The sequence below is a fragment of the Scyliorhinus torazame genome, chromosome 13 (genome assembly GCF_047496885.1).
Source record: "Scyliorhinus torazame isolate Kashiwa2021f chromosome 13, sScyTor2.1, whole genome shotgun sequence".
Taxonomy (NCBI): domain Eukaryota; kingdom Metazoa; phylum Chordata; class Chondrichthyes; order Carcharhiniformes; family Scyliorhinidae; genus Scyliorhinus; species Scyliorhinus torazame.
Window position 1 is genome coordinate 85,000,041 of NC_092719.1, and position 17,981 is coordinate 85,018,021.

Sequence of the window (17,981 nt, forward strand, 5' to 3'; positions counted from 1 at the left end):
CAGGTGCAGTGGTTGCAATGTGCACCACATACAAAATACACCCAGCAACTCACCAAGGATTCTTTGACAGTATCTTCCAAACCCATTATGTCTACGATCAAGGACAAGGGCAGCAGCCACATGGGAACACCACCATGTGGAAGATTCTCTCAAGCCACTCACAACACTGACTTGAAGCTATATCACGGTTCCTTCACGATCACTGGGTCAAAATGCTGGAACTCGGTCCCTAACAACACCATGGGTGTACCTACACCACACAAGGCTGCAGCTGTTTCAAGACGGCAGCTCACCACCACCTTGGAATCATAGAATCCCTACAGTGCAGGAGGCCATTCGCCCAGCAAGTCTGCACTGACCCTTTTGAAAGAGCACCCTACCTAGGCCCACATCCCCTGTAAACCCGTAACCCCACCTAACCGTTGAGCACTAAGGGACAACTTACCATGGCCAATCCACTTAACCTGCACATCTTTGGACTGTGGGAGGAAACCGGAGCACCCGGAGGAAACCCACGCAGACACAGGGAGAAAGTACAAACTCCACACAGAGTCACCGAAGGCCGGAATTGAACCAGAGTCCCTGGCGCTGTGAAGCAACAGTGCCACCCCTTCTCAAGGATAATTAGGCAATAAATGCTCGCATTGTCAATGAGATGCATCCCATGAAATGTTTTGTTAAAATTTTATCTACTTTTTAGTTCTATGTAGGTTTTTTCAAAAACACACCAACTTGCACAAATATGAACATTGGACAAATCTTAAATACATATTGCCTCAAGTTTAACAAGCTACAAGTATTGGAGGCAAAACGCATCACTTCTTTCCCTAATTCCCAACTTACACAATTTCAGTTGACCAAACCTCCAGGTAGGTTGGAAAAATGCCATATTTAACCAGGGTACAAGGTAACTACAGATCTACATTGTACGACTGAAATGATGAGTAAACTTGAGCATTATTTCTATGCTGGTAATTCACTTAGCAGCGACTACTTTAGAAAGGAAACGTCTGCCATAAGACATAGGAGCAGAATTAGGCCACTCGGCCCGTCGAATCTGCTCCGCCATTCAATCATGGCTGATGTTTTTCTCATCCCCATTCTCCTGCCTTTTCCCCATAACCCCTGATCCCTTTATTAATCAAGAACCTATCTATCTCTGTCTTAAAGACACTCAGTGATTTGGCCTCCACAGCCTTCTGCAGCAGAGTTTCACAGATTGACCACCCTCTGGCTGAAGAAATTCCTCCTCATCTCGTTTTAAAGGATCGTCCCTTTAGTCTTAGATGGTGTCCTCTGGTTCTAGTTTTCCCTCCAAGTGGAAACATCCTCTCACATCTACTCTATCCAGGCCTCGCAGTATCCTGTAAGTTTCAATAAGATCCCCCACTCATCAGCGAGGACAGACCCAGAGTCCTCAACTGTTCCTCATATGACAAGCTCTTCATTCCAGGGATCATTCTTGTGAACCTCCTCTGGACTCTTTCCAAGGCCAGCACATCCTTCCGTAGATACGGGGCCCAAAATTGTTCACAATACTCCAAATGGGGTCTGACCAGAGCCTTATGTAGCCTCAGAAGTACATCTCTGCTCTTGTACTCTAGCCCTCTCGAAATGAATGCTAACATTGCATTTGCCTTCCTAACTGCCGACTGAACATGCACATTAACTTGCTGACTAACTATTGACTTTGAGGAAGTATCAAATCAATTAGACTGCGGAAGTCCTACAATGTGAGGTACCTAGATTTACAACGGCTTCTGACAAAGTTCCACACAAAAGGTTATTTGGCAAACTCAAAGAGTCAGTAAGAAAGGAAGAAAGCAGGAAACACAAACTATTTTTGAAGAGGCTATTCCATGGCTTCCGGGTGCGGTGATGACCAGCTAAGTCGCACGTTTCGGCAGCTCCCGTTGGAACGGACTTTTGGGCTCTTGATAAGAGCCCCAACAGCAATTTTAAACGGCCAAAATCACTGTGCGGTGAAATAGAAGGGAATCCCCCCGGATATTGATGGAAAAAGGAGAGGATATCGGCAGGATTGCAGTGGATCCTTCGGAGCAGCGGCAAGGAAGGGAAGCTCAAAGCAAGATGGCGTCGGAAGGTGGCCGTTCAATATGGGGCCCGGAGCAACAAGAGTTCCTGCGGCGGTGTGGAAGAGCTGAAGAAGGAGGTGTTGGCCCCGATGCTACAGGCGATTGAAGGGCTAAAGGAGGCGCAGAGGACCCAGGAGCTGGAGCTTCGGGTCGTGAAGGCAAAGGCTGCTGAAAATGAAGATGAAATTCAGGGCCTGGTGGTGAAGACAGAGACGCACGAGGCGCAGCACAAGAGGTGTGTGGAGAGGTTGGAAGCCCTGGAGAATAATTCGAGGAGGAAGAATCTAAGAGTCTTAGGTCTTCCCGAGGGCGCAGAGGGGGCGGACGTCGGGGCATATGTGAGCACGATGCTTCACTCGCTAATGGGATCGGAGGCCCCGACGGGCCCTTTGGAGGTGGAGGGAGCTTATCGAGTTATGGCGCGAAGACCAAGGGCAGGAGAAATACCTCGAGCCATAGTGGTGAGGTTTCACCACTATAATGACAGAGAGATGGTCCTAAGATGGGCGAAGAAAACTCGGCGCTGCAGGTGGGAGAACGCGGTGATCCGCGTATACCAGGATTGGAGTGCGGAGGTGGCGAGAAGGAGGGCAAGTTTCAATCGGGCTAAGGCGGTGCTTCACAAAAAGGTGAAATTTGGAATGCTGCAACCGGCGAGACTGTGGGTCACATACCAAGGGAAGTACCACTACTTTGAGACAGCAGAAGAGGCGTGGACATTCATAGTGGACGAGAAGCTGGAATAGTCTGGCGAGAGAAAGAGCTCCTGGGACAAAGTGGTGGGGTGACTATGTGGGATGAGGAAGGGGGGGGGAAAAGAGATGATTTTTCAATTGTTAACTCTTTAATCCTGTAAATTTTTTCTCTTCCCCTCATTTTGGGGGGGGGGGGGGGGGGGGGGGGGGGGAGTATGAGGAACTGTGGGCGCCGGTGGGTAGGAAAGCGGGGCTGAGTGGGAAACGCGGGCCTCGTTCCCGCGCTATGGTAATTATGGCGGGAACAGGGACGCAGGAAGGTGGGGGCCTCGCACAGTGAGAGGCCGAGGGCAAACGGGGAAGCCGAGGTCAGCCAGAGTTCGCTGACTTCTGGGAACAACATGGGGGGTGTAATTACGCTAGAGGGGGATCTAGGGGAGGGAGCTAACTGGGTTGCTGCTGCTAAGGGGAGGGGGGAGCTGTTATGGGGCGGGGTGGTCGAGGCGGGAGGACACCGTCGGTGGGAGATACGGGTACGTGGGAACCGGGTGAGGAGCTGGGGTAAAAAAGGAGATGGCTAGTCGACAAGGGGGGGGGGGTAAAGAGCCCCCCAACCCGGTTGATCACGTGGAACGTGAGAGGGCTGAATGGGCCGATTAAAAGGGCGCGGGTACTCGCACACCTAAAGAAATTAAAGGCAGATGTGGTTATGTTGCAGGAGACGCACCTGAAATTGACAGATCAGGTCAGACTACGTAAAGGATGGGTGGGACAGGTGTTTCATTCGGGTTTGGATGCGAAGAATGGGGGGTGGCTATTTTAGTGGGGAAACGGGTACTGTTTGAGGCAAAGACCATAGTGGCGGACAGTGGGGGTAGATACGTGATGGTGAGTGGCAGACTGCAAGGGGAGGCGGTGGTTCTGGTGAACGTATACGCCCTGAACTGGGATGATGCAAACTTTATGAGGCGTATGTTGGGGCGTATCCCGGACCTGGAGGCGGGAAAGTTGGTAATGGGGGGAGATTTCAATACAGTGCTTGATCCAGGGCTGGACCGGTTGAGGTCCAGGACCGGGAGGAGGCCGGCAGCGGCCAAGGTGCTTAAGGACTTCATGGAGCAGATGGGAGGAGTAGACCCTTGGAGATTTATCAGACCTAGGAGTAAGGAGTTCTCATTCTTCTCCCATGTTCACAAGGTATATTCACGGATAGACTTTTTTGTCCTGGGAAGGGCACTGATTCCGAAGGTGACAGGGACGGAGTACATGGCCATAGCCATCTCGGACCACGCTCCACACTGGGTAGATCTGGAGGTAGGAGAGGAAAAGGAACAGCACCCACTCTGGAGAATGGATATGGGCCTGTTGGCGGATGAGGGGATAGGTCTAAGGGTGAGGGGGGTGTATCGAAAGGTACTTGGAGCTTAATGACAATGGAGAGGTTCAGGTGGGAGTGGTCTGGGAGGCGTTGAAGGCGGTGGTCAGAGGGGAACTGATATCCATAAGGGCACATAAAGGGAAGCAAGAGAGTAAAGAAAGGGAGCGATTGCTGAGAGAACTTCTGAGGGTGGACAGGCAATATGCAGAGGCACCGGAGGAGGGACTGTACAGGGGAAGACAAAGGTTACATGTGGAATTTGACCTGCTGACCACGGGTAAGGCAGAGGCACAGTGGAGGAGGGCACAGGGAGTGCAGTATGAGTATGGAGAGAAGGCGAGTCGGTTACTGGCCCAACAATTGAGGAAGAGGGGTGCGGCGAGGAAGATAGGTGGGGTGAGGGATGAGGAGGGAGAGATGGAACGGGGAGCGGAGAGAGTGAATGGGGTGTTTAAGACATTCTATGAGAGGTTGTATAAGGCTCAGCCCCCGGAAGGGAAGGAGGGAATGATGCATTTCCTGGATCAGCTGGAATTCCCGAAGGTGGAGGAGCAGGAGAGGGCGGGTCTGGGAGCACAGATTGATGTGGAGGAGGTGGTAAAGGGGATTGGGAGCATGCAGGCGGGGAAGGCCCTGGGACCGGATGGGTTCCCGGTGGAATTTTATAAGAAATATATAGACCTACTGGCCCCGCTTTTGACGAGAACCTTTAATGAGGCCAGGGAAAGGGGGAAGTTGCCCCCGACTATGTTGGAGGCGACAATATCGTTACTTTTGAAGAAGGATAAAGACCCGCTGCAGTGTGGGTCCTACAGGCCCATTTCCCTTTTGAATGTAGATGCTAAGCTCTTGGCCAAGGTAATGGCGACGAGGATAGAGGATTGTGCCCCAGGGGTGGTCCATGAGGATCAAACTGGGTTCGTTAAGGGGAGACAGCTGAACACGAACATACGGAGGCTGCTAGGGGTGATGATGATGCCCCCACCAGAGGGGAAGGCGGAGATAGTGGTGGCGATGGATGCCGAAAAAGCATTTGACAGGGTGGAGTGGGACTACCTGTGGAAAGTGTTGAGGAGATTTGGTTTTGTTGAAGGGTTCATTGGATGGGTACAGCTGCTGTATAGGGCCCCGGTGGCAAGTGTGATCACGAACAGGCAGAGGTCTGACTACTTCCGTCTTTATAGAGGGACGAGGCAGGGGTGTCCCCTGTCTCCGTTACTGTTTGCATTGGTAATTGAGCCCCTGGCCATAGCACTGAGGGGCTCCAGGAAGTGGAGGGGAGTACTCAGGGGAGGAGAAGAACACCAGGTATCATTGTATGCAGATGATTTACTGCTGTATGTTGCGGACCCGGTGGAGGGGATGCCTGAGATAATGCAGACGCTCGGGGAGTTTGGGGAATTCTCGGGGTACAAATTGAACATGGGGAAGAGTGAATTGTTTGTGGTGCATCCGGGGGAGCAGAGCAGGGGAATAGAGGATTTACCGCTGAGGAGGGTAACAAGGGAATTCCGGTACTTGGGGATCCAGATAGCCAGGAGTTGGGGAACCTTACATAGGCTTAATTTAACACGATTGGTGGAACAGATGGAGGAGGATTTTAAGAGATGGGACATGGTGCCCCTGTCACTGGTGGGGAGGGTGCAGGCGGTCAAAATGGTAGTCCTCCCGAGATTCCTTTTTGTGTTTCAGTGCCTCCCGGTGATGGTCACGAAGGCTTGTTTCAAGAAGATCGAGAAAAGCGTCATGAGTTTTGTGTGGGCTGGGAAGACCCCGAGAGTGAGGAGGGGGTTCTTGCAGCGTAGCAGGGAGAGGGGGGGGACTGGCACTACCGAGCTTAAGTGAGTACTAGTGGGCCGCCAATATTTCAATGGTGTGTAAGTGGATGGGAGAAGGGGAGGGAGCGGCGTGGAAGAGATTGGAGATGGCGTCCTGCATAGGAACCAGCCTACAAGCACTGGTGACGGCACCGCTGCCGTTTTCCCCGAAGAAATACACCACAAGTCCAGTGGTGGTGGCAACACTGAAAATTTGGGGACAGTGGAGACGGCATAGGGGAATGACGGGAGCCTCAGTGCAGTCCCCGATAGGAAATAATCATAGGTTTGTCCCGGGGAGAACAGATGGGGGATTTGGAGCACGGCAGAGAGCTGGGATTGTGCAACTGAGGGATCTGTTCCTGGACGGGACGTTTGTGAGTCTGGGAGCGCTGACGGAAAAATATGGGTTGCCCCAAGGGAATGAATTTCGATACATGCAACTGAGTGCTTTTGCGAGGCAACAGGTGAGGGAATTCCCGCAGCTCCCGACGCAGGAGATTCAGGATAGAGTGATCTCAGGGACATGGGTGGGGGATGGTAGGGTGTCAGATATATACAGGGAAATGAGAGACGAGGGGGAGAACATGGTGGATGAGCTGAAGGGAAAATGGGAGGAAGAGCTGGGGGAAAGAGATTGAAGAGGGGCTGTGGGCAGATGCCCTACGTAGGGTAAACTCTTTGTCCTCGTGCGCCAGGCTCAGCCTGATACAATTTAAGGTTTTGCACAGGGCACATATGACCGGAGCAAGGCTCAGTAAATTTTTCGGGGTAGAGGATAGATGTGGGAGATGCTCGAGAAGCCCAGCAAACCACACCCACATGTTTTGGTCATGCCCGGCGCTGCAGGGGTTCTGGGTGGGGGTGGCGAAGGTGCTTTCAAAGGTGGTGGGGGTCCGGGTCGAGCCAGGCTGGGGGCTGGCTATATTCGGGGTTGCAGAAGAGCCGGGAGTGCAGGAGGCGAGAGAGGCTGATGTTTTGGCCTTTGCGTCCCTAGTAGCCCGATGAAGGATACTGCTTATGTGGAAGGAAGCCAAGCCTCCGGGCGTGGAGACCTGGATAAACGACATGGCAGGGTTTATAAAACTGGAAGGGATAAAGTTTGCACTAAGGGGTTCGGCTCAGGGGTTCACCAGGCCGTGGCAACCGTTCCTTGACTACCTCGCAGAACAATAAAGGAAATGGGAAGGTAACAGCAGCAACCCAGGGGGGAGGGCTCAGGTGGGTCCTCAGGGGTGTTTTTGTAAAGATTGTACTTGGTTATGTATATTGAATTGCTGATTTTATTATTTGGGAGAGCTATTATTTTTGTTATGGCAGTTGCCATTTAGTTTATATATTATTTATTTATTTGTTAAAATACGGTCACGGTTATTTATATTGTTTTGCTGTTGTAAAAAGGGGAAAAACCTTTGTACTGTTTTGTTTGGCCGAAAAAGTTGAATAAAATATTTTTTTATTTTTTTTTTTTAAAAAGAGGCTATTCCATATCCCTTGACACTGAAAAAATAAAAACACCTCAATCGCCTTCAAAATTACATCGACACCAACAAAAGCTTCCAAAGCCGTCTGGGTTCAAGTTCCAAACCTCCACTGCCTTTTCTGTGAAAAAGAGCTTCCCAGTTTGGCAGTTAAAGAGTTAACCCTAATTTTATTATGTCCTTTTATGCTGGATCCGCCAAAGAAAATTGTATTTATCCTGTGAAATTCCTTTTAACGTTCCCAATAGATCACTCCTTAATCATTTAAACACAAGAGAATATAAACCAACTTTATGCCAGCTGTCCTGGTTATTCAACCCTTTTAATCTGGTATCTGGCCAAATCTGTGTCGTATCCTCTCAGCACCAAAGTATTGTTTATAATCTTTATTGTCACAAGTAGGCTGACATTAACACTGCAATGAAAACCCCCTAGTCGCCACATTCCGGTGCCTGTTCGGGAGGGAGAATTCAGAATGTCCAATTCACCTGACAGCACGTCTTTCGGGACTTGTGGGAGGAAACTGGAGCACCCGGAGGAAACCCATGCAGACATGGGGAGAGTGTTCAGACTCCGCACAGACAGTGACCCAAGCCGGGAATCGAACCTGGGATCCTGGTGCTGTGAAGCAACAGTGCTAACCGCTGTGTTACCGTGCCGCTCAAAAGTTTCAGTAGCTAAAACTGAACACAGTACGCCATATGATGTCTGACCAAAGCCCTGTACAACTGATACATTACTTTTTCCCATCACCTTGAGATAAAGGCCACTGTTGCACTAGCCTTTTTGACAACTTGGTGTACTTGTGCGATATCTTTTAGCCAATGGGATCTTGAGGGATCTTGGATACAGGCAGAGTTTTGTATAAGCTCAAATTTACATAGGATGGAAGATAGAAGACCTGTCAGGGGAACTGCAATAGTAAAATTTAGAGATAACAAGGACATGGATCAGGATTTCAGCAGCAAACAAGCAGAGATGCATGGAAATCAGGGAATGTTAGAGGTGTAAGCAACAGTTTTGATTATGGTAGCAGACATGTGATCAGAAGGAAACGCAAAGCGCCAAAGTTGGGAGCAATCTATTTCACCCCCAGACATTTGCCAGAGAAGGGGGAGTCAGTCGGTGACTAGGGAACTAAGTCTGCAGCAGAGAACAAAGCCAACCGCTTTGACCTTCCCAATTCTTGGTTGAGGGAACTTTCTGCTCAGACGAGCGTAACAAATCCGACATTGAGGTGGTGAAGAGAGGGGTGATGTACAGCTGGGAACTGCAGCGCAAAAGTGGAACCTGACATTCCATGTTCAGTTGACATCATCGAGTGTCTGCATGTAGATGAGAAATAGGAGGGGACCAAGGTTAGATCCAGAGATAACAGCACACAAGGAAGAAACACACTGCAGGTGATTTCCTGGCTACCACTGGATATGTGGGAACAAAATCAGGCGAATGCAGTCCCACCCTACTGGGCAATGCAGGAGAATCACAGGAGAAGGATGGTGTGTTCAACAGTGTCAGTCAGACACTGCAAACAGGTTGAGCATGGAGGATAGTTCAACAGAATCTCATTTGCGATTCTGAAAATGTTTGTTTCAGTACTGTGGCAGGAGCAGAAACCTTATTGGAAGAAATCAACATTGGAATTAAGGGAAAAGTACAGATTTGGGACGGGACTACATATTCATCCTAGAAATAGACAGTTAGAATTGGGGTGGGGGAGTTTGAATGCTGGCTTCGACAGGCAACAGCGGAAATAAGAACACCAAGAATGGTCATCTCGGAGGACCCACAAAGGGAAACCCTGGAGTGTAGGGACGCATCCACATGGGGTAGATGGCAAGGACGGCTATCTTGGAGAGCCTCTAGAAAAAGGGAAACCCTGGAGTGCTGGGGCGAACCACAAGGGATGTAAGGGGGGGGGGGCGAAGGAGGAGAAAAGAGAGACAACAGAACTCTCACCCCCCCCAGCCCCAAATCAGGAGAGTCACCTATAAGGGCGGGACAGTGGGTAGTACTGCTGCCTCACGGTGCCAAGGACCCGGGTTTGATCCCGGCCCCGGGTCACTGTCCTTGTGGAGTTTGCACATTCTTCCAGTGTCTGTGTTGTTCTCACTCCAACAACCAAAAAATGTGCAGGGTAGGTGGATTGGCCACACTAAATTGACTCTTAATTGTTTATTTTTAAACTTTAAAAAAAAGGATAGTCACCTGGAATATCAGGGGACTTAACGGCCCGGTGAAAAGATCCAGAGTTTTCGCCTAGATGAAAAGCACGAGGACCAATGTTATCCTCCTGCAAGCAACACACCTGAGGGGAAGACAGAGCTGGGAGGGACAGATTTACCAATCGTGCTACGAGATGAGAACTCGGGGGGGTGGCCATACTGCTAAACAAGAGGACAGCCTTCACGACAATAAAGACGGTTAAGGACCAAAGGCTGGAGGATGTGTTGGGTATCCTAGAAGACATTAAGGTGGACAAGTCCCCAGGTCCGGATGCAATCTACCCCAGGTTACTGAGGGAAGTGAGAGAGAGAAAATAGCTGGGGCCTTAACAGATATCTTTGCAGCATCCTTGAACATGGGTGAGGTACCGGAGGACTGGAGAATTGCTAATGTTGTCCCCTTGTTTAAGAAGGGTTGCAGGGATAATCCAGGTAATTCTAGACCGGTGAGCCTGACGTCAGTGGTAGGGAAGCTGCTGGAGAAGATACTGAGGGATAGGATCTATTCCCATTTGGAAGAAAATGGGCTTATCAGTGACAGGCAACATGGTTTCGTGCAGGGAAGGTCATGTCTTACCAACTTAATAGAATTATTTGAGGAAGTGACAAAGTTGATTGACGAGGGAAGGGCTGTAGATGTCATATACATCGACTTCAGTAAGGCATTTGAAAAGGTTCCCCATGGTAGGCTGATGGAGAAAGTGAAGTCTCATGGGGTCCAGGGTGTACTAGCTAGATGGATAAAGAACTGGCTGGGCAACAGGAGACAGAGAGTAGTCGTGGAAGGGAGTTTCTCAAAATGGAGAAAGGTGACCAGTGGTGTTCCACAGGGATCCGTGCTGGGACCACTGTTGTTTGTGATATACATAAATGATCTGGAGAAAGGTGTAGGTGGTCTGATTAGCAAGTTTGCAGATGACACTAAGATTGGTGAAGGGGACTGTCAGAATACAGCAGAATATAGATAGATTGGAGAGTTGGGAGGAGAAATGGCAGATGGAGTTCAATCCGGGCAAATGCGAGGTGATGCATTTTGGAAGATCCAATTCAAGAGTGATCTATACGGTAAATGAAAAAGCCGTGGGAAAAATTGATGTAGAGAGAGATCTGGGTGTTCAGGTCCATTGTACCCTGAAGGTGGCTGCGCAGGTCGATAGAGTGGTCAAGAAGGCATACGGCATGCTTTCCTTCATCGGAAGGGGTATTGAGTACAAGAGTTGGCAGGTCATGTTACAGTTGTATAAGACTTTGGTTCGGCCAGATTTGGAATACTGCATACAGTTCTGGTCACCACATTACCAAAAGGATGTGATGCTTTGGAGAAGGTGCAGAGGAGGTTCACCAGGATGTTGCCTGGTATGGAGGGCACTAGCTATGAAGAGAGGTTGAGTAGATTAGGATTATTTTCATTAGAAAGATGGAGTTTGAGGGGGGACCTCACTGAGGTCTACAAAATCATGAGAGATATAGACAGGGTGGATAGCAAGAATCTTTTTCCCCCCAGAGTGGGGGACTCAATTACTAGGGGTCACGAGTTCCAAGGTGAGAGGGGAAACGTTTAAGGGAGATATGCGTGGAAAGTTCTTTACGCTGAGGGTGGTGGGTGCCTGGAACGCTATTGCCGGCGGAGGTGGTAGAGGCAGGCACGATAGCGTCATTTAAGATGTATCTAGACAGATACATGAATGGGCAGGCAGCAGAGGGATACAGATCCTTAGAAAATAAGCAACGGTTTTAGTTAGAGGATCTGGATCGGCACAGGCTTGGAGGGCCGAAGGGCCTGTTCCTGTGCTGTAATTTTTCTTTGTTGTTTGTATACCCATCTATGGCTTGTGATATCTGTTTGCAGAATACCTTATTAGCATGGAGGGCCGTATCCAGCCTCCATGGGAATGGGGGGGGGGGCCATTGTGCCTGGCCTGCTTCCAACTTCACATCCATGTAGTATGGAGCGTGGTCGAAGATTACGATTGCGGAATACTCTGCTGCCCCTATCCCTGGAAGCACCGCTTTCCCCACTATGAAGAAGTCGATCCTGGTGTAGACTCAGTGAACTTGGGAGAAGGAGAACTCCCTCTCCCTTGGGTGCATGCACCTCCATTGGTCCATTGCCCCATCTGCTCCATGAAGTTGCTCAACTCTTTCGTCATGTTTGATAGTTTCCCTGCTTTGGGGCTGGATTTGTCTGTCTGTGGGTCCTGAACGTAGTCAAAGTCCCCTACCATAATGAGTCGGTGTGAGTCTGTCAGGGATTTCAGCAATCATTTTCTTTATAAATTCCGATCATCCCAGTTGGGAGCGCACACGTTTACGATGACCCCTGATGCCTCTTCCAGGACAACACCAACCATGACATACAAAACACAATCATACAAACCATACATAACACAATCTAAAAAAGCAACCCCCAAACCCTTCCCCCCCACCCCCTGTACATAAATAATAAATTAACATTAACTCCCCGACTTAAGACAACAGGTGTATACACCCCCTCAGACCCTCCAGTGTAAATAACATAAACAAAAATAAAGTAACCCCCCCCCCACCCCCGAGCTGCTGCTGCCATTGACCAATGTCTATCGTTCTGCCAGAAAGTCTAAGAACGGTTGCCAGAAAGTCTAAGAACCCTTGTACCGACCCTCTCAAGGCGAATTTCACCCTCTCCAATTTAATGAATCATGCCATATCGCTGATCCAGGATTCCATGCTTGGGGGCCTCGCATCTTTCCACTGAAGGAGAATCCTTCGCCGGGCTACCAGGGACGCAAAGGCCAGAATTCCGGCCTCTTTCGCCTCCTACACACCCGGCTCCTCTGCCACCCCAAATATTGCGAGCCCCCAGCCTGGTTTGACCCTGGATCCTACCACCCTCGACACCGTCCTCGCTACGCCCTTCCAAAATTCCTCGAGCACTGGGCATGCCCAGAACATATGGGTGTGATTTGCTGAGCTCCCTGAGCACCTAACACACCTGTCCTCACCCCCAAAGAACCGGCTCATCCTTGTCCCGGTCATGTGTGCCCTGTGCAGCACCTTAAACTGTATGAGGCTGAGCCTCGCGCACGAAGAGGAAGAGTTCACCCTCCCTAGGGCATCTGCCCACATCCCCTCTTCGATCTCCTCTCCCAACTCCTCCTCCCACTGACCTTTCAACTCCACCACCGAGGCCTCCTCCTCCTCCTGCATCACCTGGTAAGTTTCCGAGATCTCCCCCCCCCGAGAGCACCCTGTCCTGTACTGTGTGTGGCAGCAGCCGCGGGAATTCCACCACCTGCCGTCTGGCAAACGCCCTTACCTGTAAGTACCGGAAGGTGTTCCCCGGGGGGGGAGCCCGTACTTCTCCTCCAGCTCACCCAAGCTCGCGAACTTCCCGTCCACAAACAGGTCCCCCAACTTTCGTATCCGTGCCCTGTGCCACCCCGAAAACCCTCTACATGTTCTTCCTGGGACGAACCGGTGGTTCCCCCGTAATGGGGTCCACGCCGAGGCCCCAACTTCCTCCCTATGCTGCCTCCACTGCTCCCAGATTTTGAGGGCCGCCACCACCACCGGGCTCGTGGTATACCTCCTTGGAGGACGTGGACTATATACTTACTATGAACATAGAGTAAAAGATAGATTTTTGTAACTGGTGTTATTTTTACAATTCTGTATATATCTGTAAAGGTATAGCTAGGGTGAAGGAGTAGTGTATTATAGTTAATCTTTTCTTACTTAATAAATGTCTTATTTTTTTGTTAAAAATACATCTGCAGCCTTTGACACTTTCCAGTAGCCACCCTCCACTTTTCTATACAAAAAATAAAAGCTAGGATCTATCAAGCCAGGTTCTACCCTGGGAACTAACTTGGCCATCAGATCATCAGCTGGGATCACAAGGCATTGCCTTGAAGAATAAACCAGCAAATGGCCATCACTTATCATGTTTAGCAGAAATGGAGCAGTGAAATTAATTTCTTTTCCTTGATGTGCTAGTTGAGAAAACTGCCTGAGGATTCTCGGTCTATGATAACCCTACATTTACGAGTCAATGTATACATTGGAATTCTATCTCCTTGATTCTTACAGTTCCACATGCTACTAGACTAGCCTCATCGGCAACCTTGCAAATAGGGCCGAGCTATTTATTCATCATGCAAGCTTGATGCTGAAATAGTGCAGGACAATGGCTACCCTGATCAAATCATTTCGCACAAACTCATGAATGGGCCCAAGGCCATCACTTTTGGCCCTGAGAAGTGCCCAGTCTACCTCAAATTATCCTGGAAGGGCAAGGTATCTCAACAATTTGAGCAACAGGTGAACCGAGTTGTTTCACATTGCTACTATTCAGCACGGTAGCACAAGTGAACAGCACTGCGCCAGGGTTCCAGGTTCGATTCCCCGCTGGGTCACTGTCTGTGCGGAGCCTGCACGTAGTCCCCGTGTCTGCTTGGGTTTTCTCTGGGTGCTCCGGTTTCTTCCCACAGTCCAAAGACGTGCAGGTTAGGTGCAGGATAAATTGCCCTTAGTGACCAAAGAGGTTAGGAGGGGTTATTGATTCCGGGGATAGGGTGGAAGTGAGGGCTTAAGTGGGTCGGTGCAGACATGATGGGCCGAATGGCCTCCTTCTGCACTGTATTTTCCATGTTCTAATGCTAGTATTCACCACTAACAAGATACTGGTGTCAAGCAAAAATGACATTCTGCCTATCACACGAAGAATAATGTGGTATATGAATTTCACTGCCAGTGTGATGCCAAGAATGTAGGTCGTATATAAGACAAGCAGATCACATCAACAGAATGTCCCTTCTACTGTTCACAAATGGGCAAGATACATGTACCTAACAAGCCTGTGCTTGCAAAACGTAAGTGCCCAACATTTGATAAGATTCCGCAATTTGACAAAATTTGAAAAACAATCCTCAGTGCTCTAAAACGTACACCGACAACCAATTGAAGGTAGTCGGAATTACAGTGTGGCATGTGTGTACCGAGAGCTGCATATATTAATATACAAGGCCCTTTGCTTTGCAAACAGAAAGAAAACATACACACACTGCACCTGTTTCAGCTAGTAAGTGATAGCCATTTGCTGGTGCATTCCTCAGGGCAAAACCTGGACCGTAATCAAGCTGCCCATTTCAAATTTTGAATAATGCTTGGCAGTCAACTGTCAGTCACCTCAACTGGTGCATTCCCCATAGCAACATCTCTACCAGAGTCCAATTGCCAACCAATCAGCGCTCTCTTCTCATACAGTACAAAGTTGTTGTTTCCCGACATTGATATTTTTGCGATTGTCCTGATGAGCACAAGACCAAATGTTTTGGCAAAATGACTTTTCTCAGCAACACAAATTTTGTACTACCAAACTATTTGAATACTGAATTGTTTTATCTTTTTCTTTCCTCAACACTGTACTTTACATTCATCTGCAATTATTCCATTCACATACGGATCTTATCCAATCACTTTCCTGATTTCTCAACTGCCTCCTTAGATTGCATTGCCATTGCTACTTTGGTGATATTTTTAACAATAATTAATTTGCATTCATTTCTAAATTGAAGCCATTAATAGAATGTTCCCTCGTTGGCAGTTAAGGCAAAGTGGGCAGAGTCTGATCCAGAATGAAAAGACCGAAATTTCACTCTTTTGGTTTCAATAAAACAGACATCAGGCAGGCAATTTGCCATATTTGCCGATTGTTCCCTCCATTCGTGGTGGGAGAACTTTGAAAATTTGCAAATTGCATAATTTCTGCCGACATTTACCTTTCAAATGAATAAGAACCAAGCTCAAACAATAGAGAAGTACAGCTCCTGAAATTCCAAACATTATTCATGTACATACCAGAAATGCTCCCAGGTTTTGTTGGTGACCAGATTTCCTGTCCAACTGTGGGAAATCTCGTGTGCGATTACCTACAAATGCAAATGTTTTCCTGTTCAATCACTTAACTCATTGACATTTAATCACTAATGTTTGTGCATTAGAATGAAAGCAGCTGTACTAGCAGAACTGGAGGGTTCTTCATTCATGGCACTTTGAACAAACTGCAATCAATGGCAGTTGGACACAAATAACTGCCTTCATGAAACATCACTGACGTCCAACTGTTAAAAAAACAAAAAACATCTCAACAGGACTAAATCAGAAAATAGCAAGCAAAGAAGAGCATTACATCATACTCAAAGGTAGAGTATATGGCAACCAGAACAAACCAATTGAACTAGAAAAATGTATTATGAGGAAGTAGCTCCTTGGATGTCAGTGATGAACACTAGCAATCAGGAAGCAAAGTTAAATCAAGTCAAGTGAAATCAGGTAATAAAGTAAACAAAGAACAAAGAAAAGTACAGCACAGGAACAGGCCCTTCGGTCCCCCATGCCGCCCCTCTAAACTAAAATCTTCTGCACTTCACTCAATTCCCATCCTATTCGTGTATTTGTCAAGATGCCCCTTAAACGTCACTATCATCCCTGCTTCCACCACCTCGTCCGGCAGCAAGTTTCAGGCACGCACTACCCGGTGTGTAAAAAAACCTTGCCTCTGACATCTCCTCTAAACCTTGCCCCTCGAACCCTAAACCTATGCCCCCTAGTAATTGACTCCTCTATCCTGGGAAAAAGTCTCTGACTATCCACTCTGTCTATGCCCCTCATAATTTTGTAGACCTCTATCAGGTCGCCCCTCAACCTCCTTCGTTCCAGTGAGAACAAACCGAGTCTATTCAACCGCTCCTCATAGCTAATGCCCTCCATACCAGGCAACATTCTGGTAAATCTCTTCTGCACCCTCTCTAAAGCCTCCACATCCTTCTGGTAGTGTGGCGACCAGAATTGAACACTATACTCAAAGTGTGGCCTAACTAAGGTTCTATACAGCTGCAACATGACTTGCCAATTTTTATACTCAATGCCCCAATGAAGGCAAGCATGCCGTGTTTTCAGGATCCTTTAGGGGGAGGAGCAACCCCAAGTCTGGTCCACATAGGTACCAACGACATAGGGATAGGGATGTAAGGCAGGAATTCAGGGAGTTAGGGTGGAAACTTAGATCTAGGACAAACAGAGTTATTATCTCTGGGTTGTTACCTGTGCCACGTGATAACGAGACGAGGGATAGGGAGAGAGAGGAGTTGAACACGTGGCTACAGGGATGGTGCAGGAGGGTTTCAGATTGCTGGATAATTGGGACTCATTCTGGGGTCGGTGGGACCTCTACAAACAGGATGGTCTACACCTGGACCAGAGGGGTACCAATATCCTGGGGGGGGAAATTTGCTAATGCTCTTCAGGAGGGTTTAAACTAGTTCAGCAGGGGCTTGGGAACCTGAATTGTAGCTCCAGTATACAGGAGGTTGAGAGTAGTGAGGTCATGAGTAAGGTTTCAAAGTTGCAGGAGTGTACCGGCAGGCAGGAAGGTGGTTTAAAGTGTGTCTTCTTCAATGCCAGGAGCATCCGGAATAAGGTGGGTGAACTTGCAGCATGGGTTGGTACCTGGGACTTTGATGTTGTGGCCATTTTGGAGACATGGATAGAGCAGGGACAGGAATGGTTGTTGCAGGTGCCGGGGTTTAGATATTTCAGTAAGCTCGGGGGAGGGGTGGCATTGTTAGTCAAGGACAGTATTACGGTGGCAGAAAGGACGTTTGATGAGGACTCGTCTACTGAGGTAGTATGGGCTGAGGTTAGAAACAGGAAAGTAGAGGTCACCCTGTTCGGGGTTTTCTATAGGCCACCGGAAAGTTCCAGAGATGTAGAGGAAAGGATTGCAAAGATGATTCTGGATAGGAGCGAAAGCAACAGGGTAGTTGTCATGGGGGACTTTAACTTTACAAATATTGACTGGAAACACTATAGTTCGAGTACTTTAGATGGGTCAGTTTTTGTCCAATGTGTACAGGAGGGTTTCCTGACACAGTATGTAGATAGGCCAACGAGAGGTGAGGCCATATTGGATTTGGTATTGGGTAATGAACCAGGACAGGTGTTAGATTTGGATAAGGATCACTTTGGTGATAGTGACCACAATTCCATTGCGTTTACTAAAGTGATGGAAAGGGATAGGTATATACCGCAGGGCAAGTTATATCTGGGGGAAAGGCAATTATGATGCGATGAGGCAAGACTTAGGATGCATCGGATGGAGGGGAAAACTGCAGGGGATGGGCACAATGGAAATGTGGAGCTTGTTCAATGAACAGCTACTGCGTGTCCTTGATAAGTATGTACCGGTCTGGCAAGGAGGAAGTGGTCGAGCAAGGGAACCGTGGTTTACTAAAGCAGTCGAAACACTTG

The 17,981-nt window shown here is 48.5% G+C and overlaps 1 protein-coding gene across 1 annotated transcript in view; it reads right to left on the bottom strand.

Annotated features, from left to right (window-relative positions):
• Nucleotides 1–17,981, bottom strand: part of lta4h (leukotriene A4 hydrolase) — a 98,458-nt gene that overhangs the window by 46,938 nt on the left and 33,539 nt on the right. Inside the window, exon 10 of the mRNA XM_072471931.1 lies at nt 15,531–15,601. Coding sequence (XP_072328032.1) covers nt 15,531–15,601 — 71 coding nt within the window. The remainder of the gene's footprint in view (nt 1–15,530; nt 15,602–17,981) is intronic.